The sequence below is a fragment of the Geotrypetes seraphini genome, chromosome 2, assembly GCF_902459505.1.
Source record: "Geotrypetes seraphini chromosome 2, aGeoSer1.1, whole genome shotgun sequence".
Classification (NCBI taxonomy): domain Eukaryota; kingdom Metazoa; phylum Chordata; class Amphibia; order Gymnophiona; family Dermophiidae; genus Geotrypetes; species Geotrypetes seraphini.
Window position 1 is genome coordinate 249,942,771 of NC_047085.1, and position 26,088 is coordinate 249,968,858.

General features: G+C 42.1%; 1 protein-coding gene across 3 annotated transcripts in view; it reads right to left on the reverse strand.

Moving 5' to 3' along the window:
• The window catches only part of PHLPP1 (PH domain and leucine rich repeat protein phosphatase 1), a 492,900-nt gene that overhangs the window by 138,903 nt on the left and 327,909 nt on the right, over positions 1-26,088 (reverse strand). For all 3 annotated transcript variants that reach the window (XM_033929324.1, XM_033929323.1, XM_033929325.1), the window contains exons 7-8: positions 18,923-19,125; positions 14,877-14,937 (exon numbers count right to left, since the gene is read on the reverse strand). In XM_033929324.1, coding sequence (XP_033785215.1) covers positions 14,877-14,937; positions 18,923-19,125 — 264 coding nt within the window. The remainder of the gene's footprint in view (positions 1-14,876; positions 14,938-18,922; positions 19,126-26,088) is intronic.

Consider the following 26,088-nt stretch of genomic DNA (forward strand, 5'->3'; position numbering starts at 1 on the left):
AGATTTATTCTCCCAGCAGGCATTGTATTATGGAAACTCAAATAAGTCGGGAAGAATATTGGCAAATTATCTCAAAGCGAAAAAAAAGAAATAAAAAATAATTGCTATAAAAGATGAAAAAGGTGACACATTAACACAAATTGAACCTATCTTAAAACAATTTCTAAAATTTTATAAATCTCTTTATACTTCCGAGACTTATTTAAATAAAGAAAAAGATGGTTTAGAATTTCTGAAAATGTTAGAGGGTCCAAAAGTTCCTGAACATATAAAACGAAGTATGGAAGAGCCAATATCATTAAAAGAATTAGAAACAGCTTTGAAATCCCTTAGAGTTGGATCCGCTCCAGGTGGTGATGGATATACAGTGGAATTTTATAAAACATTTCAAAATTTATTATTACCCTATTTATTAAATCTTTTTCAATATCAACTTAATAAAGGAAGTATAAATGGCACTATAGCAGAATCTTTAATTATTGTTTTACCAAAGCCAAATAAAGATTCCACATTGATTTCAAACTATAGGCCAATATCCTTAATAAATGTAGATGGAAAAATATTAGCAAAAATACTTGCATTAAGATTGGCTAATGCTCTTCCCCATATTATAGGTATGCCTCAAACAGGATTCGTTGCTCAAAGACATTCATCTCATAATACCAGATTAGCATTCCATATGTTATACTTAACAAAGAAAATGAATGAGCCTACTTTTGCTGTTTCTTTAGATGCAGAAAAGGCTTTTGATAGAATAGAATGGACATTTATGTATCAGGCTATGGATTGGTTTGGTATAAGTCCTGGATTCATACAAATGATACAAACATTATATAGCTCCCCCTCTGCTAGATTATATATAAATAATACATTTTCAGAAAAATTTAATCTACAGAGAGGAGTTAGACAAGGATGTCCCTTGTCTCCTTTACTGTTTGATATAGTTTTAGAACCCTTAATATTAGCAATCCAACAAGTAAAGGAAATACAAGGTATACCTCATTCAGATAGAGAATACAAAATATCAGCTTATGCTGATGATTTATTATTATATTTGAGGAATCCAGAATCCACCATTCCACAATTGCTTGAACTAATTGATAAATTCGGAAAGTTTTCAGGATATAAGATAAATTGGAATAAATCAGAAATACTTCCATTAAATGTACACTGTACAAAAGGTTTATTTAATACATTCTCTTTTGTTTGGAAGGAGGATACTATTAAATATCTTGGAATTTGGATTTCAAAAGATTTAGAAGACACAATGAAAATTAATGAAAAATATTTATTACAAAAAGTGACAGAGATGTGTGAACAATGGAATCCTTTACATTTATCTTGGTGGGGAAGAGTACAAACAGTTAAAATGATGATCTTACCTGTAGTTTGTTACCAAATGGGAATGATACCAGTTTTCTTTCAAGATTCTTTTTATACAAAGTTAAATAAGGTATTGACAAAATTTATTTGGCTTGGGAAAAATCCCAGAATTGCTTTAGTGACATTACAAAGACCAATTGCGGAGGGAGGGGTAAATTTTCCCAACTTCTATAGGTATCATCAAGCCTATATTTTACGTCAAGGTATGTATTGGATCCTCCCAGAGCCCACTGATAATATTCCAGATTGGTTCTGGCTTGAATGGAGACTCATGTTTCCTTTACGTCTCAGTCATGTAATTAGTATCAAAATGCCAAGGCTATACAAAGAACATAAAATATTCATGGATACATGGAAAACTTTAAGATATATAAGTAATCTAACTCCTATTCCAATTAGTAAATCAACAACTCAAACGATTTGGTTAAACCCCAAGATCAAAATAGGCGGTTTTAAAATAATCTGGAAAAACTGGATGACAGCAGGTATTCGTATTTTAGATGATATAATAAAAAACGGAAAGTTGCTGGAGTTTTCACAATTGCAACATAAATTTGATCTAAAAAAACCACAATATTTTAAATGGTTGCAATTGAAGCAATCCATTCAGGTAGGGTTCCCTGAATGGAAAAATCTTACTAATTATCTGTGTTTCCAGATTAATTCAACAGGTCATGAAGCTGCACAGTGGTATAAATTAATATCCGATTATATAAATAAAAAACCAAAAAATGGTCTTAGAGACATTTGGAGCATTGAGATAAAGCACCAAATTAGTGCATCTCAATGGCCACGACTTTGGTCTTGGAGGCTAAAATGTACGGTATCAGCATCTATGAGACAAACTTGGTTTTTTCTTTTACATAGAGCTTTCTGGACCCCTGTTCGATTACAAAAAATAGATAGCTCTAGGTCAAATAGATGCTGGCACTGTCATGTTGAAATTGGGACATTAGATCATCTTTTATTCTATTGTCCATTCATCTTAACATTCTGGAAATCAATCTGGCCCCAAATAAATAGGATGTTAGAAAATCCGGTAGCCTTGACATATGATACCATATTATTTGGAACAATTATGAGAACAAAAAGTCAAATATCATCAAGTAATAACAAACTTCTTTTTATATTAACTGGAATAGCAATACAACAAATCACATTCAATTGGAAAAAACATGACAGATTAAATTATACATTCTGGTGGAATTCTGTATGTCATATATACAAAATGGAGCTCACTATAGCAACACAAAAAGGACATGTAGATAAATTTCAAAAAATATGGAGACCATTAACTGAATATTGTAAAGAATGATTAATTTTCCCATGTATAGAATTTGATTAGAAGAAAAAGAGATCATATCTCTAAATATTATATAATATATTAATACTAGATTTATAATATGAAATATGGATAAAATAACATTTAAAAATTTTATTCATGTATTACTGAATAGAAGGGAGGGGATGGGATATTATTATATTAACTAAGAATTATATAAATTTAGTTTTCTGAAATATTAGTATGAATTTATATTGTTGATGTAACATATGAAAATGAATAAAGATTTCTCATTCAATATTGATAGGGAGGGAGGGAGGGGAGATTATTATATTCAATAATAATTATATTAATTTAGATTTCTTACATAATATTATAACTTTATAAAATATTGATTTTCTAAAGAAATTTTAAATTTGATATTAATCTGTAAGTTAATCAAGTGTGATTAATCAAGTTTATAATGAATTTATTTGAAACACTTGTTGTAACATAAGAAAATGAATAAAGATTTATAAAACAGAAAACAGGAAAACAATATTGCGCTTTCCTATGATACTGTTTTATTCGGAATGGCTATGAGGAAGAAAAGTCAAATATCGTCATAATAACAAACTTTTATTAGTCACGACAGGGGTTGCCATTCAACATATTACAATAATTGGAAAAATTACAAGAATCTTAATCACACATTTTGGTGGTATTCATTATGCCATATTTATAAGATGGAAAGAGCAATAGCGATACAAAAAGGGACTTTGTAAAGATATGGGGGCCATTGGCAAAGTATTGCGATGAATAGTCATCAGTTCTTTTCTTTTCCTTTTCTTTTCTTTCTTAACTGTATTTAGCACACTCGAGGGGGAGGGTGGAGTTGGGGGATAATTTTACAAGATATGTTATATTATGGTATATAACGTGTATATTTTATTTTAGTTGAAAATGTGATGAAGGGTGGATGGGTGGGTGGGGTTATTACACTATTAGATTTTATGTGTTAGATGTTATAGTGCTATATTGGAATTAATTGTATGGTGTATTTTTGTGCACTTGTTTTTTTTTTATTTGAAAATGAATAAAGAATTTAAAAAAAAAACAACAAAAAAACACTTCTAGTTGAGTGGGCGTTAAGGGAAACTGGTGGCTGCTTGCTGCAGGTAATATAAGTCGCGGAAATGGCCATACGAATCCATCGAGCGATTGAGGTCTTGACGCTGGCAGACCATGTAGATGCCGAGTAGTGTGGACAAAGAGATGATCAGACAGCCGGAAATCATTACTGCTACTATCCATTCAGTCGGGACCGACCCTTGAATACTCTGTAGGCCAGTCCTCATCATGCTTCTGTTTCCAAGGCTTCTTTCAATTGCTTGATATTCACTCCTGTGTCATTCTTGATGGTCTCCCCTGTTTCCTTTTACCAATGACCATTCTGATTAGCAAATTCTTTTCTAGTGAATTCTGAAAATCATTAGTCCTCTCCAAATAGTGGAGCAAGACTCTGACGTCCAACTTGCTAAAGATCTGATCCTTTCTCTCTGAGCCTGTGGAATGAAATGCTGGCAAATGAACTTCCTGGTTGACATGGAAGGCGGAACCCATCTTCAGCAGAAAGGGAGACACAGTACGGAGAATAATTCCTGTGTCCACAATTTGGAGAAAAGGTTCCCTGCATGATAGAGCTTGAAGATCCAAAATACGCTGTGCTGAGACAATGACAACTAGAAAGACAGTCTTGATCGTCAGATCCTTTAGTGGCTCAAATGGGGCTTCCACAAGAGCCTGTAAAACAATGTTAAGATTCCACAAAGAGAAAGGATGATGCAAGGGAGACAGCAAATGAAGGACTCCTCATAAACCTTGTCACATCTGGATGAGTAGTAGGAGAATTAGAACCCATGCAGGCCCAGAAGCATGAAAGGCCTGCTACCTAAACTTTACAGAAGGCCACTGCTAAACTCTTATCTAAACCTGCCTGAAGAAAGGCTACGACCACCTAAATGAGAGCACGCTCAGGCTCCACCCGGTCCTTAGCACACCACTGTTGGAACTCTTCCAGGCTTTGGCATAAGCATCCATAGTTGAGGGTTTCTTGGACTTCAAAAGTGTCAAAATGACTACATCTGAATAACTGCGCCTCATCAAGGCTGAGTGCTCAAAGCCATGCTGTACGACCAAAGCGCTATGAGTTCTCCATGGGCACTGGACTGAGAAGGCTGCAATAAAGAGGGAGTTTGAGCTTTCTCTCCTGCTGCAGACAAACGAGATCGACATATCATAGGCAATGAGGCCAGTCCAGAGAACTAGAATTACGAGGCCAGGATGCATCGCTATCTGGCAGATAACCCAAGCAATTAGAGGCCACATAGGGAACACAAAGGAGCTCATGAGCCAGCCAGGGCTGAACTAAGGCATCCAGCCCCAGGCTTCTGCACTCTGTTCTTCGACTGAAGAAACGCCTGACCTTAGAGTTCTCTGCTGAAGCCATCAAGTCCATCTGGGACTGACCCCAGTGCTGTACAATCAGATGAAACACTTTCCATGAGAGGAACCATTCTCCCTGGTTTCAGGACCTGTCAGATGAGGAAGTCTGCCTGTACTTTGTCGATCGATACCGGCCACATGCACTGGCAAGAAAGACAGAAGATGTTACTCCACCCTGTAAGTGAGCTTCCTGGCCCAAGGAAGTGTTTCTTGTGCCCCTTGATGATTTATGTATGCCACCACCATGGCATTGTCTAAGAACACTTGCCCTGCTTTTCCTTCCAGAGTGGGCTGGAGAGTGAGTAACACCAGTCAAATCATATGAAGCTCCAGACAATTGATTACCCAGCACCTCTGATGAGGAATATACTGCTCCTGAATGAAGCAGTCCCCGCTTTGAGCACCCCCAACCCGACAGTCTGGCATCATAAGAGTTATCCACTCTGAAATCCGAAGAAGCTTGTCCTGACGGACAGCTTCCACCTGAAGCCACCATCGCAGACTGCTGCACACTGGTTCCATCCAGGGGAGCGGCATCTGAAGGGGATGCTGCTGTGGAGACCATCAAGAGAGGAGAACTCTTGTAGAGGGCACATGTGCACTCTGGCCCAGGGACTGCTTCCAAGGAGGCTGCCATGGACCCCAGCAGCTGCAGATAATGTCAGGCTGTGGGAGCTGGAAGGTCCAGGAAATCTCTGATGTGCTAGCGAAGTTTTTGTCTGTGTGGCTCAGGAAGACACACATGACCCTGCTGGGTGTCAAAAAGAAGGCCCAGATACTCCAAAGTCTGGGACGATGTCAACTGGCTCTTCTTGAAGTTGACAATCCAACCTAAGCCCTGCAGCAGAGAGACCACTGTTTCCACTGCACAATCGCACTCCTGTCGAGATGGAACCCGGATCAACAAGTTATTCAAGTAAAGGTGAAACTGGACAACCTGCCTGTGGAAAAAAGCCACTACAACTACCATCACCTTGGTGAAAGTGTGGGGAGCTGTCACGAGCCCAAAGGGAAGAGCCGTGAACTGGAAATGCAGAACATGGAAAAGCAGAAAATTGTGATGCTTTGGGAAAACTGGAATATGAAGGAAAGCCTCCGTAAGATCCAAGGATGCTAGAAATTCCCCAGGAGAGAGCACAGCAATGACTGTGCGCATGGTTTCCTTTTGGAAATGAAGAATCCGCAGGAAGCGATTGCCCGACTTGAAATCCAGAATGGGTTTCCAGTCCTCTGAGCCTTTCTTTGGCACAATGAAGTATAAGGAGTATCTGCTGAAGCCCGATTCATATTCTGGAACGGGTTTTCCATGGCTTGGATGCCCAGGAGATGCTGTAGATTAGCACGAACCTTTGACTCCTTCTCCAGCCAACCTTCTGGCGAGTCCAGAAACAAATCTGGAGGCAGGCAAAAGAAATCTATCTTGTGCTTCTCCCGAATGACGTTCAGCACCCACTGATCTGAGGATATGCAAGTCCACTCCTGGTAAAAGTCGGCCCCCGATATGAGGAAGCCTCACTCCTGACTTCCAGCATCATTTGGGCTTTTTAGAAGCAGCACCTGCCTGTGATCCAGAGGCCTGAGGATGTCTGGTATTGGAATTGTTGTTAACGGGGACAGTATTCCTGAGAATATCTCTGGGAGGAAGAGCCTGAGGATCCCTGATGAAATCAGCGGGAGGGAGTAGCGATCAGCAATACTGGCCATGAGGTCATCCAGACCTTTTCCTTAAGCACTACTCCATCGCTAGGGAGGGCGGTGCACCTGGTAAACTGCAGTACAGTGGAATCCACTTTAGGTTGCTCAAAAATCCTGCTGAAAATCAGGAGCCAGCGGATAAAGCTTAGTCATAGCTTTAGTGAGCCTGGAAGAGTTTGCTGGGGTATCCCATTGTTCTGTAACCAGACCAAGAAGCTGTGGATAGGATGGGAAAAAAGGGAGGACAGCACATTAGAACGGTCCATGACCGAACATTGTGATGTGGAAGATGGAGATTCCACTTTGAGCTCTTTCAGAACCTCAGCAATAAAATGGTGGACAGAGCCATGCTTAAAACGTCTGCAGACGGAGGGAGTCCTCGCCCAATCCGGACTCTCAGGGCAACTGTGTTGACTAGCCCCAGCAAGGGTATCAGTCAGATCCAAAATAGAAGCATAAGAGGCATAATATCCATATGGCAACTAATGCAATCGAGCTCTGCCATAGCTGGATGAGCGGGCTCCTAAAAAAGAATCTGTCACTGGCACAACCGGCTTAGAAGAAACTGACGCACCCCACTGGCTGCATCAAACGAGCTGGGTCTGAGGAATACGCTTTCCAGAAGAGCCGAATAAAGCCCAGTGAAAAGTCGCACTCCTTGTCCACTGTAGGTTCCTGCTGAGGCACCTGCACCATGCCAAAAGAGTCCCCAGACTCAGAACATAGGCATTTGGTGCCAGATTCCAGAATGGCCTCTGGATGAGACTTTTTCCCGAAATCACAGACCCAGGCCAGTTCTCCAGCTCTGGAGGAAGCAAATCCTGAAGCTCCTGCTCCCTCCCCCAGCGCGCTGTGGAACATAGTACACTGTTGCTGATCTGGCGTGATCAATACACACATTTGATAGATAAATGGCTGAGTAATCCATCCCAAATGATTTTTAATCAAATTGAGGAGTTTTGAGGCAGAAATAAAACTTTGAAAAAAAACCTGATAAAAATCCAAGATGGTCACTGCCAGTAAATTTGAACCAAAAACAGCCAATATAAACAAAATCCGAAAATAAAAAAATAGCAATTTGGGGTTGGGGAGATGGGAGACCTGAACCCTACCCTTAGAAACCAAAAAAAATAATTTTACCACAATCCACAGACTACCGCTGAAGCTCCCATAGGAAATAATGGAAGTGTACTTAAAATCTTGTGCAGTGCCTGCCTGTCACCTCAGTTTAAACTGCAGCTGAATGGAGAAAAGGATTTTTTGCCTCAGAAACTGTTCCAAAAGACCAAACTTGAAGATCTTCAAACTGCCAGTTGGATGAACTATGGCCCCAATTTACTAAAGTCAGCGACTGTCGCTAAACCTGATTTCACAGGTTTAGCGATGATCACTGCTACCCACCCGATTTACTAAACGGCCCACCGCGTGTTTTTTCCCATTTTCATTTCCGATCCAACCCATGCAAATGAGTAAAACCCCATGCAAAATAGCCAAGTGATTAATTAATTAACATTTGCTTGGCTATTTTGCATCGGGTTTTACTATCCTAAAACCCGACTGCTATAGACCTGTCGGTAACATTACCAACAGGTCTGCTGTTTTTTTTGACAGGTCTGCCTGGGGGTTTTTTTTCAGTTTTTTTTTCCATGGCACAGATATTTTGCATGTATTACACTCGCAAAATATCTGCCCCATAAAAAAAATTTAATAAAAAACAGGCAGGTGGGTGGGGGAGGAGGGGGCCGATGGCAGAAGAAGGTATGGACATCAGGTGGCAGGAGGGCGTGGGCATCCTTCCTGCCATTTGTGGGTCACCGGTGGGGAGGGGGGGATATCTGCCCCATAAAAAAAAGAATAAAATCCAGGCAGACCTGTCAAAAAACTGCACCCCCCCCCCCCCGGGCGACCCACAAATGGCAGGAGAGATGCCCACTCCCTTCTGACATCAGACGTTCCCCCCCTGTGCTGAAAAACATGGCAGGAGGGATGCCCCCCCCGACACCCCCTCTCCCTCCCCGTACCTTTAAGTTGGGAGCAGGAGGGGTGCTCAGTCCCTCCTGCTCCTCCAGATTGCAGGAAAGGATTGAATACCTAGCGCACTGAATCCAGAAGGGATGTAACAAAAAAGTGTTACAATTTCGGAAATTACTTAAAACATTTTTTTGTTCAAGCATTTGGCTGAAATGACAAATTTTTGCATTCAGATAAAATCAAAATGCTGCTGCTCAGGAACAGATTAAGAGATGATTTTTGTGTGATAACTTCATTGGTTTTCTTTATGTATGAATGTTTCTTGTTCATTTTATGATTATGAATGTTTTTACTTTAAGCCACTTAGGTTATCAAGCAGATAATAAATAAATAATGCCAGTTGACCCTTCTTGAGATTTCCCCTTTTAGAACATAAGAACATAAGAACTGCCATCTCCAGATCAGACCTTCGGTCCATCAAGACCGGCGATCCGCACACGCGGAGGCCCAGCCAGGTGTACACCTGGCGTAATTTTAGTCACCCATATCTCTCTATGCCTCTCGTAAGGAGATGTGCATCTAGTTTGCTTTTAAATCCTAGAACGGTGGATTCCGCAATAACCTCCTCTGGGAGAGCATTCCATGTGTCCACCACTCGTTGCGTGAAGCAGAACTTCCTGATATTTGTCCTGCTCTATTTTGTCGATTCCTTTCAGTATTTTGAAAGTCTCGATCATATCCCCAGTCTCCTTTTCTCAAGGGAGAACAATCCCAGTCTCTTAAGTCGTTCCTCGTATTCCAAGTTCTCCATACCATTTATTAGCTTTGTTGCTCATCTCTGCACCCTCTCCAGCAGTTTTATATCCTTCTTTAGGTTTGTAGTCCAATGTTGGACACAGTATTCCAAGTGTGGTCTGACCATTGCCCTATAAAGCGGCATTATAACTTCTCCGATCTATTCGTGATTCCTTTCTTTATCATGCCTAACATTCTATTTGCTTTCTTTGCCACCACCGCGCATTGTGCCGAAGGTTTCAGGGTCCTATATATCAGTACACCCAGATCCTTTTCTTGTTCGCTCTTACCCAGAGTTGCACCTGACGTTCTATACTCGTGTTCCTTGTTCTTTCTGCCTAAATGCATTACTTTGCACTTTTCCACATTAAAACTTCATCTGCCATTTCTCTAACTGACACAAGTCACTCTGGAGTTCCTCGCTATCCTTCTGTGATCTGATTGCCCGGCATAGCTTGTGTCGTCTGCAAACTTGATGATCTCAGTGGATGTTCCTTCTTCTAGGTCATTGATGAAAATATTAAATAAGATGCCTGCTTATGGTCAGAATTTTTCTTCTATTTTTCTACGTCCTTCTGCTGCTCCTTGCCAGTGTGATCTGTTCTGTTTTCTACCCAGCTAGCTTCCATGGCATATTTCTATAAATAATGTACTCTTGGGAAGGGCTTCAGGCTGGAAGGGCATGACTGTTTTGCCGAGTCATGTCATTCTATATGAGGGTCCGACTCTCCAGCTCCCAGCAGCAAGAAGGACAGCCTCAAAAATAAGCTTTAAAGCAGGGATCTCAAAGTCCCTCCTTGAGGGCAGCAATCCAACCGTGTTTCCAGGATTTCCCCAACGAATATGCATTGAAAGCAGTACATGCACATAGATCTCATGCATATTCATCGGGGAAATCCTGAAAACCCGACTGGATTGTGGCCCTCAAGGAAGGACTTTGAAACCCCTTTTCAATTTTTTAAACGCTAATTCCCCACAAATGAAAGGTAGGAGATTATCAAAAATTGTAAATAAATTAAGGGAACACAGAAGTCAAAATCACAAAAATGTGTGTTTTTACATTAGAAATATTCACTTGTATTGAAAGCAAATATTGTAATTTATCAAATAAGCAACAAGCCACAAAGACTCAACAAGCATTAACCCCCTTTTACAAAATGTTAGTGCAGTTTTTAGCACTGGCCATGGCAGCTCAAACGCTAATAGAATTCCTAGACTGACCGCGCTAAAAAAAATGGCTCTGTAAAATCAATATATACAAAACTTTTCTCAATAACAGGAGAAAGTTCACTCAAAAATGAATTCAAAAAGTTTTCAAATGATAACAAAATGCCACTTAGCTATATGGTTGCAAAAATGCCACAGATATCAAGGCAAGCAGGAACACTGCAGGAGTCTATAGTTAATCTTTCACTTTTTGACCCTTAGCAGGCAATAGACTCATCACCTCCCATCTCCAGAGGATTCCTGTTTCAAAGCTCTGCAAAGGGGGGGGGGGGGGGGGGGGGGGGCACTCCACTCACACAGGATGCAACCAGGAGCAAATTCACATGATCATTCCTCAAATCATATGTCTCATATTTCACATAATTCTCCACAAGAGCCTCTGGAGATGGGAAGTGAAGCATCTATTGCCTGCTGAGATGAGTTAACAAGTGGAAGATTAACTATAGATTCCTGCAGTGTGCATGCTTGCCTTGATATCTTGTTGAATACAGGAATTACCAGCTCTAATGAGATATAAACACTTAATTTAGCATCTAATATTATATAACAAACACTCAAAAACTATGCATCTCAAAGAAACTAATCTTTATCGTGTCAGCTTGCAACCTTAGGGTCATCTTTGACTCATCTCTCTTCTTCTCCGCTCAGATCCAACAAACCACTGAAGCCTATTATATATTTATCTGTAATATTACCAAAATCCAACCTCTCCTTTCCAAACACTCATCACCTCTCACTTAGATTACTGCAACTTTCTTCTCTCAGGTCTTCACTTAACTATCTCTTTTTCTTTCAATCCATTTAAAATTCTACTGCACATCTAAATTACGCGAGAGTTGCCATAATCACATTAGCCCTCTCCTCAAGTCACTTCATTGGCTCCTCATCCATTTCTAAATACAGCAAAAACTCCTCTTACTGACCTACAAGTGCATTTATTCTGCAGCCCCTCAATCTCTTCTCACTTAACTCCCCGTAAGCTCCCACCCCTCACCCCAAAATGAACTCCATTCATCGGGTAAGTCCCTCCTATCTGTATCCTTCTCCACTGTCAACTTCAGTCTCTGCCCTTTTTATCTTGCTGCACGCATGCCTGGAACAGACTGCCTGAATCATTATGTCATGCTCCGTCTCTAGCAGTATTCAAAGCCAAGCTAAAAGCCCACTTTTTCAAGGCTGCATTTAACTCCTAATTCCCTCTCACTGTAAGATACCTATGTCCATTCTACCTATTCTCTTTGCAAGAAATTCCTTAACCCCTATATGTCTTGTCTGTCTATCCAAATTAAATTGTAAGATCTTCTGAGCAGGGACCATCTATTACAGCACTGCATACATCTTTAATAATAATAATAATAACTTTATTCTTCTATACCGCCATAGTCGAAAGACTTCTAGGCGGTTCACATTCGAAGAAGGCTGGACAATTAGCGAAATACTGGATTACATAAGAAATAGGTAAAGGAACAGCAAAAAAAAACAACCCCAAAACAGCGAAATTACATCAAGGTAGAGAAAGGGAGAATATATCATTTAGAGGCTTCTGTTTAGGAGATGAATTTGTCAAATAGAATGATTTTAATTGATTTTCGGAATGTGCCGTAGGTCAAACTGGCTCTGTAGTACTATAGAAATGATAAATAATAGTAGTACATATTAGCTAAGGATTCCATTTATCTCACTTTTTGTTCCTTGTTTATATATCATAATTTTACTTTTAATTTCATGATAATGCGTAATTAAATCCCTCCCCCCCTCCTTTTAGTAAGCTATGGTAGAGGTTTCTTCTGCGGCTTGGAGCACTAAATGCTTCAATACTGCTCAGAATTCCTAAGAGCGTCAAAGCATTTAGCGCTCTGGGCCATGGTAGAAACCTCTACTGCGGCTTAGTACATAAGAACAAAAAAATAATCTTACTGGGTCAAACGAATGATCAATCAAGCCCAGTACACTGACTGCAGACCTGGTGACTGTTAAGGCAGACCTTAAGAGAGATTCACATTCCCTTCAGAAGCTTAGAGATCAACTAGAAGACATTGAAACAGTCTAAGATTTAAAGGGGTCCTGAGGTGGAGGCATATAAAGATTGCATGACAGTGGTGCAGGAAATTAGCAGAGAACTGTTAAAAGAGGATCTGGCCTGGGACCAGTGTGATTTCAAGTTAGGCTGAGCTCATTGAGGATCGGAACAGCAAGGGACAGGGTTCCCAGAGATATTGTGGCACACTTTATTGATTTTACCAAGGAAAAAATCTTGCACAATGCTAGACAGAAAAAAAAAAAAATTGTCTGGAAGGACCTAAATGCAATGGTGTTTCAGGACTTAGCTTGGTCACATTATTTTTGCTCCCTGTGCACATTGGATTACCTATTTTAGCGCTCCGTTAGTTTGTTTTTATGAAAATGTGTGATGAGACTATATTGCTATGTTTTGTAGGTATTTCAGTTGTGTATGTTATATTGTTATCCACTTAGTTTGTAAGCAGGGAAGACATTTTTAAAATAAAGAAAGTCAAGGAGGGTCTGAACAGCAGCAGAGGCATGGACTGCTCAGAAAGAACTTGGTTGTAACAGCATCCCTTCTATGCAGGAGCTCAGATCGAAACCTGTCTCTACGGAACCATGGGGAGATTTGGCTTGGCAAACAGTAGTGGGCACTCAAAAAAAGCTCCTAAATCAGCCAGCTGAACAGTCATGTGATATTGTAAAAAGGGAACATGTTAGAGAAAGGAGCTGGGAGCTGACAATGGGGATGTATAAGATAAGGGGGCTAGGGGCAGAAAAGGGGATATGTGTGAGAAGAAGACTGCAAAAGGGACATGTGAGAAAAGGGGGCTGGAACTGGAGGCTGAAAGGGAAAAGATGGGAAAGGGAGCTGGGGGGGGCTAATAAGGGGTTTGGAGCTAGGGCTGAAAAAAAGGGAAAATGTGAGAGGAGGCGGCTTTAAAGGGGGGTTCTTGGGAAAAGAGACCTGGTGTAGGAGACTGTTAAAAAAAAACACAACAAAAACCAAAACAGTTCGGAGAAGAGGGCTGGAGCTTGGGACTGCAAAAGGTGAGTTGTGAGAGAAGGGGTCTGGGTCTGGATTTGGGGGCTGAAAAGGAAGACAGGTGTGATAAGGAGACTGGAAGAACAGGTATGAGAAGGGGGTTAGGGTTGGGGGGTTATAAAAAAGGAATGTGAGAAAAGGGAGCTGAGGATGAAAAAAGAAGGGAGGTGGGCTACAAAAGGGGACATGTGAGAGAAAAGGGCAGGAACTGAAGCTGGGGGCTAAAAAGGGGGCATGTGAGAGAAAGGGGCTGAAGATAGGAGATGGAAAAATAAGTGAAGGTTGATGGGGAAAGGGGGAATGGAGAGGGAGTTCTATGGAGGTGAAGGACAGAGAAAGGGGACAGATTTTTAAGTTGGTGAAAAAAGGTGGAAATAAGGAATGTAAAAGGGGAAATGGGAGCCTGAATATGGGGGTAAGACATAAGAAGAAAAACCATACTGGATCAGACTAATCTATTCTAGCACCCGTTAATGTAACAGGTTTAAACACTAGTATAGCATAATTAGTGTTTAACTGTCAATATGTATGTCAACTCATTTTAGATCCCTGACATGCAAACAATGTCAAAACTCAGCATGTTGGGTCACACTGTGATTTGCTCTTGGATACAACAACAAATTATTGCAAGTACTGTGAACTTCCGAGTCTTTTATTCCTAGTTTGGGAACGCAACAGTCCTTAAGGTGCAACTTTACAAACTGGACAGACAAAATTATGCTGTTTTGGAGGCCAATCCCATTAAGTAAGTATAGCTAAACTCTTTTAAGTTAAAAAATTTAACAGGTCTTTGTTTTGCTATCAAAAGGACCATAAAATAAGGAACACTGCTCTCCCACAGACAAGAACCTGCTATAAAACTCTTGCCCCTCTCCCAAACTAATCACAACAAGGCTAAAACAGTTGGCTTTCAATGATGGTCACATACGCATCTCAAAGCAAATACACACTGGCTAACCAGTGAAACGTTTTAAACAAACTACCCCTTACCTGGAAATATCCATGAAAGTCAGGAAGCTTGGTACAGGAGAGATCTCAAGGTGAACAAGTTCTGAGGGAGCAAAAAAGCCAAAAGGAAAAATTAGATCTTGCTGCTAATTTTATTTCCTTTAATCCAGCCAGACCAGTACAGAACATGTGGGTTATGTCTGCACGGAGTTACTGCTACGGTGATTTTATTAGCATTTTTTCCACAGGCCTAAGTTTATTTTAGTTGCAGATTTATTTGATACCTTTCAAATTAGGGATTCCTGAAGAAGGCGTGTGCACTGAAACACAGACCGTATCAGGTCCCCTGGTTTTTTTGAAGGTGGTGACACTAACTGCAACATAAAGGTGTTTTAATAAACTTAACCTGCATCTTGTACTCTTGTCTGCAGTTTTTCTCTGTTTGTTTTGCTTGCTCTTCACTGCAAACTAATTGGATCTCTTTTTGTTTTTGTTTCTTATGTCTGTTGACTGGCAGACAGAGGTAGAGAACAAAAGCTGTGAGCTCCATCCTACAAGGGTTCATGTGGCCTAATCTCTTTGGTAATGACGGCAGGCTCAGTCTCTGGCAGTGTTCAAAGCCCACCTCTTCGAGAGTGCTTTCGACTCCTAACTCCTCTCACATTGGGTCTTGCATCCACAACCCTATATGTCATGTCTGTCCAAGTTAGATTGTAAGCTCTTCCAAGCAGAGACCATCTATAAATGTCAAAATGTACAGCACTGCATACGCCTTTCAGTACTACATATGTGATAAGTAGTAGTAATACATTGTTCCTTTCTTAGAAACATTAAAATTCTAAAGTTTATATAACAAGTTGAACGGAACCAACAATTAACAACCTGCTAGCAACAGAAACTTCAAGAAATATGTTTCTTGAAACAGTAACTTATTAAAACTCTAATATAAGTCAACAGCAGCAGCAAATTAGGATGAGCTTCTGGAATGATCTGGCCACATATATCCCATTTGTTGTCCAAAACCTTTTTAAGAGATAAACATTTGAATAAAATCTTTGCACATAAATGAGTATTTAAATTTTTGTGTTTTGTCCCAGTGCTGCTCCTTATGACTCTAGGCAAGTCACTTAATCCTCCACTGCCCCAGGTACAAAATAGTACCTGTATATATGTAAACCACTTTGAATGTGTAACCAGAAAATGGTGGTATACAAAGTTCTATTCTCCCCTTATAACGACTTATGTAACAAGCATAGAATACGGCTGAATTCTTATAACTTTTCTAAATTTGTCCTTATTTAATTTGTCATTATATTTATATTTATGCGTTTTTTGAAATGTCTATGTGTTAGGTGCACATATTGCAAACTTATGTATTTTATAGATCTACACAGTGCGTGCTCTTATCACCAACCGATAGACATTTAAAATGACAGCCCATCTCTATTTACTTAAAATGAAGGTTAGGATTTTGTTACTATTGTACAGTGTCATTTTATCAACTATCTAATGACCAGGGTCATGGTTATTTTAAGACTCATCATACTTTAAACATTTTTCTCCAATGCTTTCTAATTTCTAGTGATTAAAAGTTTTTGATTTTCATTATCTGATATGAAGGGAAGGACAGAATTTATTATATTATATATTATTTGATATTAGTACAGTGGGAGGGATGGGGATAAATCTTATTTAAGGAGAAATTTGTGGAATTTCAAGCGATGTATTAATTTAATTGTTGATATTTTCTGTGCACTTATGTAATGTAATGTAATGTAATTTATTTCTTATATACCGCTACATCCGTTAGGTTCTAAGCGGTTTACAGAAAATATACATTAAGATTAGAAATAAGAAAGGTACTTGAAAAATTCCCTTACTGTCCCGAAGGCTCACAATCTAACTAAAGTACCTGGAGGGTAATAGAGAAGTGAAAAGTAGAGTTAGAGGAAAAATAAAAATAAAATAAACATTTTAACAAGACAGCATTGATCTAAATACTTTGGAAGGTATATATATATATAAAATATATATATATAAAATGAATAAAGAATTAAAAAAAAAAAAAGTCTATGAAAGAGGCAACAATGGAAATTAAGGATGTAAACAATAAACTAAATTAAAATTAAAACTTAGTTTTATAGACAGTCATCAACCAAGAGGAGTTCGACTCAGTTTACAATAATGTAAAACATAATATATAAATTTGACAAGAAAAAGAAGATTGAAATAGTTAATTTCCAAAATGTTAAGCAAACAAAAAAGTTTTCAGAAGTTTCCGGAATAAAGCAAAAGAACCTAAACTTCTTAATGTAAGCAGTAAAGCATTCCAGAATTCGGTTAATTTAAAAGCAAAAGAATAACTAAATCTCTTAAAGGTAATTCCCCTAACATATGAAGCCATAATTTGTGGTACGCTTTTACATGTCAAGCCTTCTTTGGTTAAATACAAATGTCATCTTTTTATGATAATGATGGGAATAGCTATCCAATTGATTACACACAATTGGAAAAGGTATGACAGACTAAATTATACGTATAAATATGAGAAAATGAATGCAGAGTGTTTGGGGTTTAGCAGTGCATTTAATAAAGTGTGGAGCCCATTGACTATATTTGTAACATCATAATAATTGTAATGTATTTATCTATTTATTTATTTTTGTGGTTGATGGACTTCCTTATACATCCAAGGGAGGATGGGGGGTGGGAAAGGTATTTTGATTATTAAAATTACTTGATTATAATATTATAATTACATAATTTGACTTCTTGTATTAAATCTGGGAAGAGGAGGGGAGAAAATGATTGTTCTATGTATAAATTGTATGTTTAATAATGCATTTTATGAAATATTTATGTTCAGATAATTGTATTGCATTGTCTAAGTTTTGAAAAATCAATAAAGATTTATTAAAAAAAACAAAACTCTTAAAGGTTCTGTTTTTACCACTGAGATAGGGAAATGTAAGTTTTAATTTTTGAGAACTTCTGGCAAGATGAGATCTATGAACATTCCAGTCTAAAGGAATCAAAGTGGTAAAAAAAACCAAATAGGATCTTAAATGCAATACAAATGCACTTAAACTGAATTCTAAGATACACTGGAAGCCAATGTAATTCCTTGAGTAGATGGGTTACGTGACCAAATTTACTCTTACTGGGTTTAAATATCTCACAATTTGAAATGAGTTTGCATTGAGGATTCAAGGGGCTTTCACAACACACACAAAATAACTGAGCTGGAATTAAAGACTCCAAAAATCATACTGTGACCCAGCATTTCAATCTCAGACCTAGAGCTCTGGGTAATGATCGCAGCTAATTACATATTAATTTGTACACTTTAGTTTTAAAAAAATGGACCAAATCTCTTTCTAAAACCTAACTTTGTGTAGGGACTGGTCTCTTCTTTCAAAGTAAAATGAATATTTAAGTTTAAAATTTGTTATGAGGGTACAATGTCATTCTCCAAGCCTGTGTATTCTCTGCTCTGTGTGTTATTACTCTCAACAGGGGGTCACAATCCATGCCCATTTAATGATGGTGGCTATTAGTAACAGATATGAATCAATTAAAAATAGGAATGAGTACATTGTATTTAACCCTTTAATTGGAAGATGGTGAAACAGCTGCTTTACATAACTTGATGTTGAACGAGAGCAAAAGTGCCAAGTAACAGGCATTCGGAGATGCAGATCTCCCATAAGAGCCATAGGAAACAGATGTTGCTTCTGAGCAACAAGGCCAAGTAAAGGGTTAAGCCACTGACTTGCTTTCAGATATTTACTTTCAACCACTACTAACAGGTGCTGTATAAAGTGGTGATTTAAGCTACCTGTAAGTACATTTTTCTTGTGATAAAAAGGATATGGACTGTGCCAAAGTTACAATATAGTAGGGGGTGGAGGGAGACAAATGCTACCTAAAAATCCCCTCTTCTGAATTTTTTATAACCAGGTGGTAGTTAGTGAAATGTTCTGCATGCACTCATTTGAAAAGGTGGGGGCTCCCCACCGGGCACCAGATGACGGGCAGACTGAGCTTAGAGAATTTGTAGATGTAGCGTACACAGTACAGGCTCTTACCATTTGTGGAGGCGTACAGGGCTTTCAGAAGGGAGCCACTGATCCTGAGTGAGGCCAAGCGGTTGCGTTCACAGTGCAGTACTTCCAGGTTGCTTAGGACGGTGGTGTCCAGCTCAGAAAGCTTATTGTCCCGCAGGTCCAGCTGGGTCACGTGTGGCAGGACCTCCAGCTCATCCACCATCACCTTCTTGATCATATTCAACCTGAAGAACAGAGAGGAGAGAAAACCACTGTCAATTACATGTTTCCTAGGATGTGCCGCCTGCTTCTCCATGTCAATTTTTTGGCTGCTTGGGTGTGCACCGGGGTATGTGACTGTCCAAATCCATACCAAAATATCATTAGAGCCATATCCAAACAAAATACCTTTAAAAGTGCCTGCAATAACATTCATTAATGAACAGCGATTTTGTACAACGGGCAAGACCACCTTTGATAGCTTCTCTGCAGATACAGGTGCATAGGGAGAGGAATAGCTTGCTTGAAAAAGGAGACTATAGTACCTCTGTATAAGGCTCTGGTGAAACTATTCCAGTACTCACAGAAACAAGTGCACTAATAGGGACACGTACTTCATCAGGAGAGATCTCTCAAGACTCCAGAGAGGAACACCCAGAACACAGGACAAGCCAGCAGCTCAAGCTACTTTCATGGACTGTGGCCACTGTCTGGAGACAAGAGGTTCCTTAACTTGGAGCTCTAACGGTACCTGCCCAAGACAGATAGAAAGGCTAATAACTGGGGTCCAAACAGGAGGACACCCACATAACCAAATCCAGCAGAGAGAAATCTACTTACCTCATACTGCATAGATGCAAAATGTAGTCTGGGAACAAAATGGCTGTCATTTCTGCTGAAATTAATTCAGCTGCTGCAGGAATGGAAACTTCCAAATGTGTTCACTTTCCCCCTGAAGAGTCCTGGGAACTTCTTGCAGTTTCCTGGGAACTTCTTGCAGTTTCCTTATGCAACACAATGCCATTCCCATTACACATAGTATAAAAGGAACTGGCTGCTGTGCTTGTGTGCAGAGACCTGCAGGACTCACAATGCTGGCTGGCCAGTATGACAGCAGTTCTGGACAGAAGCACACAGCCCTTCCCAAGCTCCCAAAAAGGCAAAATTGGCTTCCCCTTGAGAGTAACAGGGATTTAACCCTAGTGGTTGGCCCTGCAGACTCTGAAGCAAAGGCCCTATAGGTCAAGATTCTAGGCCATCAAGGAGGAGCTAACAGTCTGAGATGGCAGAGGCCCAGAGAGTGGCAACTGCGGAGCTGGTCCCGGTAGAGACAAGTGATGTGTTGGAAAGGTAGGATCCCTCCCCCTCCCCTTTCTCCATCTCCCCCCACAGAGCCACCAGATCCGGGCGTGTGTCTTGGCTTCTTTCCCAGTGCTCTGACATGTCAACCCCGCTTCACCGGTAAGCCAGACAGTTGAGCAAGTGGGATCTCTTAGAGCAGTGTTTCTCAACACGCGGTACGCGTACCCTTGCGGGTATGCTGCCTGGCCACCGGAGATCCCTCCCTGCCAGCTGAAGCTGCTGCCGAGGATCCTTCCCTGCTTGCCCGCCGCACCACCTCCTAGAATAGGAGCTCTCAATTCAGTCTTTGTTACAAAACTAACTCACGTTTTCAGGATATGCACAAAATAAATTTACATGCACTACTTCTACTGTATACAAATCTCTCATACATATCTATTGTGAGTATCCTGAAAATAAACTAACTATGTTTGTCTTGACAACTGGATTGAGAAACCACTGATGTACAGGTTAAACCAGTCCAGTAGTTAACAATCCACTCTATTACATCCTCCATTTAAATGAATAACTCTTCTTAGTGGAATCTTTTCTAGAAGACAGCAGAATCTTGGACACCCCCCTCTGAGAGGTACAATGAAGGAAATTCTAAGCTCTTAACATCCAGGCTGAAGATTGGGGGGATGTAAAAGAGATACCTCGTCCTGAGTGATGTGTTGGAAAAAACATTCCAGTCTCCGTGATTCTTCAGATGAAAGTTCCAGAAGAAGAGGGAACCAGATCTGATTGGACCAATAAGATACAATGAGAATCATGGTTCCCTGGTCTTAAGTTTCAGCAAAGTCTTCGGTATAAGAAGATCCAATCTCCAATCCAGGTTCTTGACGCTAGTCTGTTATGTGTGATCCAAGTCTGAAGCTGTAATGAGGGTCTTTGTGATTGAATGGAGTGGCAAAGAGATTAACCAAGGGCTGCTCCACATGCAGATCTCCCAGGCTACACTCACACTGAGGGACCACTCGTGTGGCTGTATTATTCCACTTAGTCTGTCTGCCAGGCTGCTAATTTCCCCACCAGGTATGTTGGTCTGCATACCATACTGTTCTATAAAGCCCAATTTCACATCCTGACAGCCTCCTGACACAGACGGTATGTTCCTATGCCCCCTTGCTTGTTGGTGCAGTACATCACAACCTGGTTGTCTGTCTGAATTTGTACAATTGTGTTGACTAGTTGATTTCTGAAAGCCTTTAGAGCTTTCCAGATTGCCCAGAACTCTAGGAAGTTGATGAGAAAATCTTTCTTCTGGGCTGACCATGTACCCGAGTGTGAAGCCCATCTAAATGGGCTCCCTACCCTAGGTGAGATACATCTGTTGTCAGCACCTTGTGATGTTGAAGTATTTGGAATGATAGTCCCACGGTCAAACTGGACCAAAATGGTCAACCAGGAGAAACTGCAGTAGGTCTGGTGTTATCTGGATGACATCCACTAAAGGTTCCAAAGACCACTGGACAGCTTGGGGCCTCTGGGCTGTTCTCAAATGTAGTTGTGCCAATGGAATGACATGCAATGTGGAAGCCACATTGCTCAGTAACCTCAACATTTGCTGAGATGTAACCTACTGGCAGGAGTGAACCCGAGTAGCAAGGACAGCTAATGTGTCTGCCTGTGCAACAGGGAGATAAGCATGAGCTTGCACTGTGTCAGGGCTCCTATGAATTAAGAGGTCTGCATGGAATGGAGTTTGCGGGAATCCCACGGGACTCCCGCAGGGATCCCCCCAGGTCTATGGGACTCCCATGGGGATCCCCCCCAGGTCTATGGGACTCCCGTAGTGATGGAACCAGGGTTCCCGAGGCCTGGAAAGAGAATTAGTAGAAGATAGACAAAAGCAGAAACTGGGACCAAGATGATGGAAAAACAAAATGTTCCATCAGCTACAGCAAAGGAGATGTTCATTTTGAAGGGGGCTAAGCTCAAAGTGGGAGGCCCAGCCCCCTCTTATGGTTATGCCACCAATTATGTTTAGTTCAAAATGAGATACTTGCTGAATTTGTTTTGGGGTTCCAGTTCAGTTTTGGCACATTTTTCTTATGCAACCGTTATCCTGAAAAGTACCTCTCTCAATTCTGCTTTAAATGATTTTGATGCTGTATTGTTTGATTCTTTACTCATTGCTGCATTAAGAACCATTTGTGGATCTTGGAAGGACCTCTCACAAGTTACCAATGCCAGATGGTGGAACCAGATTTGTTTGCTCTACAGATAAAGCACAGTTACTTACCGTAACAGGTGTTATCCAGGGACAGCAGGCAGATATTCTTAACGTATGGGTGACGTCACCGACGGAGCCCCGGTACGGACACTTTTAACTAGAAAGTTCTAGTTGACCGCACCGCGCATGCGCGGGTGCCTTCCCACTCGATGGAGGAGAGCGTGATCCCCAGTTAAGATAAGCCAGCTAAGAAGCCAACCCGGGGAGGAGGGCGGGTCCTAAGAATATCTGCCTGCTGTCCCTGGATAACACCTGTTACGGTAAGTAACTGTGCTTTATCCCAGGACAAGCAGGCAGCATATTCTTAACGTATGGGTGACCTCCAAGCTAACAGAGGGGGAGGAGGGATGGTTGGCCATTAGGAAAATAAATTTTGTAACACAGATTGGCTGAAGAGTCCATCCCGTCTGGAGAAGGCATCCAGACAGTAGTGAGTAGTGAACGTGTGAACTGAGGACCAAGTGGCAGCCTTGCAGATTTCCTCGATGGGCGTGGAATGGAGGAAAGCCACAGAAGCAGCCATAGCTCTGACCCTGTGGGCCGTGACAGCACCGGCCCGAGCATAACAGAATGCAATGCATGCAGCAAGCCAGTTAGAAAGCGTCCGTTTAGAGACAGGGCGCCCCAGACGGTTAGGGTCAAAGGACAAAAAGAGCTGAGGTGAAGAGCGGTGAGCCCTGGTACGGTCAAGGTAGTATGCAAGGGCACGCTTACAGTCTAGCGTGTGCAACGCCTGTTCCCCAGGGTGATAATGGGGCTTCGGGAAAAAGACAGGCAACACAATGGATTGGTTGAGGTGGAAGCCCGAGACCACCTTGGGAAGGAATTTAGGATGGGTACGCAGAACCACCTTGTCATGGTGAAAAACAGTGAAAGGTGGGTCGGCAACCAGTGCATGCAGCTCACTAACCCTCCTGGCAGAGGTGATGGCAATGAGGAAAAGCACCTTCCACGTCAGAAATTTGAGTGAAGTAGTGGCAAGAGGCTCAAACGGAGGTTTCATGAGGGCCGATAAAACCACATTCAGGTCCCAGACGACTGGAGGAGGTTTCAGAGGTGGTTTGACATTGAAAAGGCCTCTCATGAACCGGGAAACCAGGGGATGAGCCGTGAGCGGTTTCCCGAGGATAGGTTCATGAAACGCAGTGATGGTACTGAGGTGGACTCTGATGGAGGTAGACTTGAGGCCAGCGTCGGACAGAGAGAGCAAATAGTCCAGTACAGTTTCCACCACCAGTGAGGTGGGATCGTGGTGATGCAGTAGACACCAAGAGGAGAACCTAGTCCACTTCTGATGGTAACATTGGAGGGTGGCCGGTTTCCTGGAGGCATCCAAAATGCGACGGACAGGCTGAGACAGATTCTCTGGAGAGATCAGCCCGAGAGAAACCAAGCTGTCAGGTGGAGCGAGGGCAGATTGGGATGTAGTAGAGACTGATGCTGCTGTGTAAGTAGAGTAGGAAACACCGGAAGAGGAATGGGTTCCCTGAAGCTGAGCTGTAGCAGGAGGGAGAACCAGTGTTGGCGAGGCCACCGAGGGGCGATGAGAATCATGGTGGCTCTGTCCCTGCGGAGTTTGAATAACGTCCGCAACATCAGAGGCAGTGGAGGGAAGGCATAGAGGAACCGATCCGTCCAGTCGAGCAGGAAAGCATCCGGGGCCAGACGATGAGGAGAGAAGAGTCTGGAACAGAACTGGGGCAGCTGATGGTTGTGAGGAGCTGCAAAGAGGTCCACCTGAGGAGTGCCCCACCGAGCAAAGATTGAGCGGAGTGTTGGAGGATCCAGAGTCCACTCGTGAGGTTGAAGGATGCGGCTGAGATTGTCGACCAGGGAGTTCTGTTCGCCCTGGATATAGACAGCCTTGAGGAAGAGACTGTGGGCCATGGCCCAGGTCCAGATGCGGATGGCCTCCTGACAGAGGAGGGGAGATCCGGTGCCGCCTTGCTTGTTTATGAAGTACATGGCGACTTGGTTGTCTGTGCACAGGAGAAGAACCTGAGGGCAGAGAAGGTGCTGGAAGGCCTTGAGAGCATAGAACATGGCCCTGAGTTCCAGGAAATTGATGTGATGTTGACGCTCCTGATGGGTCCAGAGTCCCTGGGTGCGAAGATCTCCCAGGTGAGCTCCCCATGCATAAGGGGAGGCATCCGTGGTAATGATCATGGAGTGAGGGGGTAGATGAAAGAGTAGACCCCTGGAAAGATTGGAGGAGTTCAACCACCATTGAAGAGATTGCTGAAGAGACGATGTTACAGAGATGGGATGAGAAAGAGGATCCGTGGTCTGTGACCATTGGTTGGCTAGAGTCCACTGGGGTGTTCTGAGGTGGAGTCGTGCCAGAGGGAGTACATGGACAGTGGAAGCCATGTGGCCCAGACGGACCATCATCTGTCGAGCAGGAGCACCTGACGGCAAAGATGGAGCAGGGTCTGTTGACGGTCGGAGGGAAGGAACGCCCTCATCCGAGTGGTGTCGAGAACAGCTCCAATGAACTGAAGTCGCTGTGTGGGAAGCAGATGCGACCTGGGGTAGTTGATCTCGAACCCCAGAAGATGGAGGAAAGAGATGGTGTGTTGAGTGGCTTGTAGCACAAGCGGAGACGTAGGTGCTTTCACCAACCAATCGTCCAAGTAGGGGAACACCTGGAGGTTGTGAGACCTGAGGAAGGCCGCCACTACAATAAGGCACTTGGTGAACACCCTGGGCGATGATGCGAAGCCAAAGGGTAGCACTTTGTACTGGTAGTGATGGTGCTGTATCTGAAACCGGAGGTAGCGACGTGAAGTTGGATTGATTGGAATGTGAGTGTAGGCCTCCTTGAGGTCTAGGGAACATAGCCAGTCGTGTTGAGAGAGAAGAGGGTAAAGCGTGGCAAGGGAGAGCATTCTGAACTTTTCCTTGACCAGACACTTGTTGAGGTCCCTGAGATCGAGGATGGGACGTAAGTCTCCTGTCTTCTTGGGTACCAGGAAGTAGCGGGAGTAGAATCCCTGACCCCTTTGGTCTTAGAGGACTTCTTTGATGGCATTGAGAAGAAGGAGGGATTGAACCTCCTTGAGAAGGAGGAGGGTTTGAGAGGAGTGAGAAGCAGACTCTACGGGAGGATTGTCTGGTGGAAGAGTCTGGAAGTTGAGAGAGTAGCCGTGGTGAATGATGTTGAGGACCCACTGGTCTGATGTGATGACCTCCCAACGGTTGAGAAAAATTTGCAGGCGTCCGCCGATAGGTTGAGGAAGAGGTAACGCCGGGGAGAGACTGGCTATGCCCTGGAGAAAGGAGTCAAAAGGGCTGAGAAGGTTTTGACTGAGGAAGAGGCTTGGCAGGTTGATGAGATTGGGAGCGAGCCTGAGTTTGCTGTTGCTGACGAGGTCGGCGAGGTTGTTGAGGAGGTGGATGAAGAGGTCTGGCTGAGAATCTGCGTTGGTATGAAGACTGCTGTCTATAGGGGCGAGCAGGCGGAATCTTCTTCTTCAGTTTGATGAGAGTATCCCACCTGGTCTCGTGAGCAGAGAGTTTCTGGGTGGTGGAGTCTAGGGACTCTCCGAAAAGTTCATCACCAAGACAAGGTGCGTTAGCCAGGCGGTCTTGATGGTTAACGTCGAGGTCGGAAACTCTCAGCCAGGCCAGA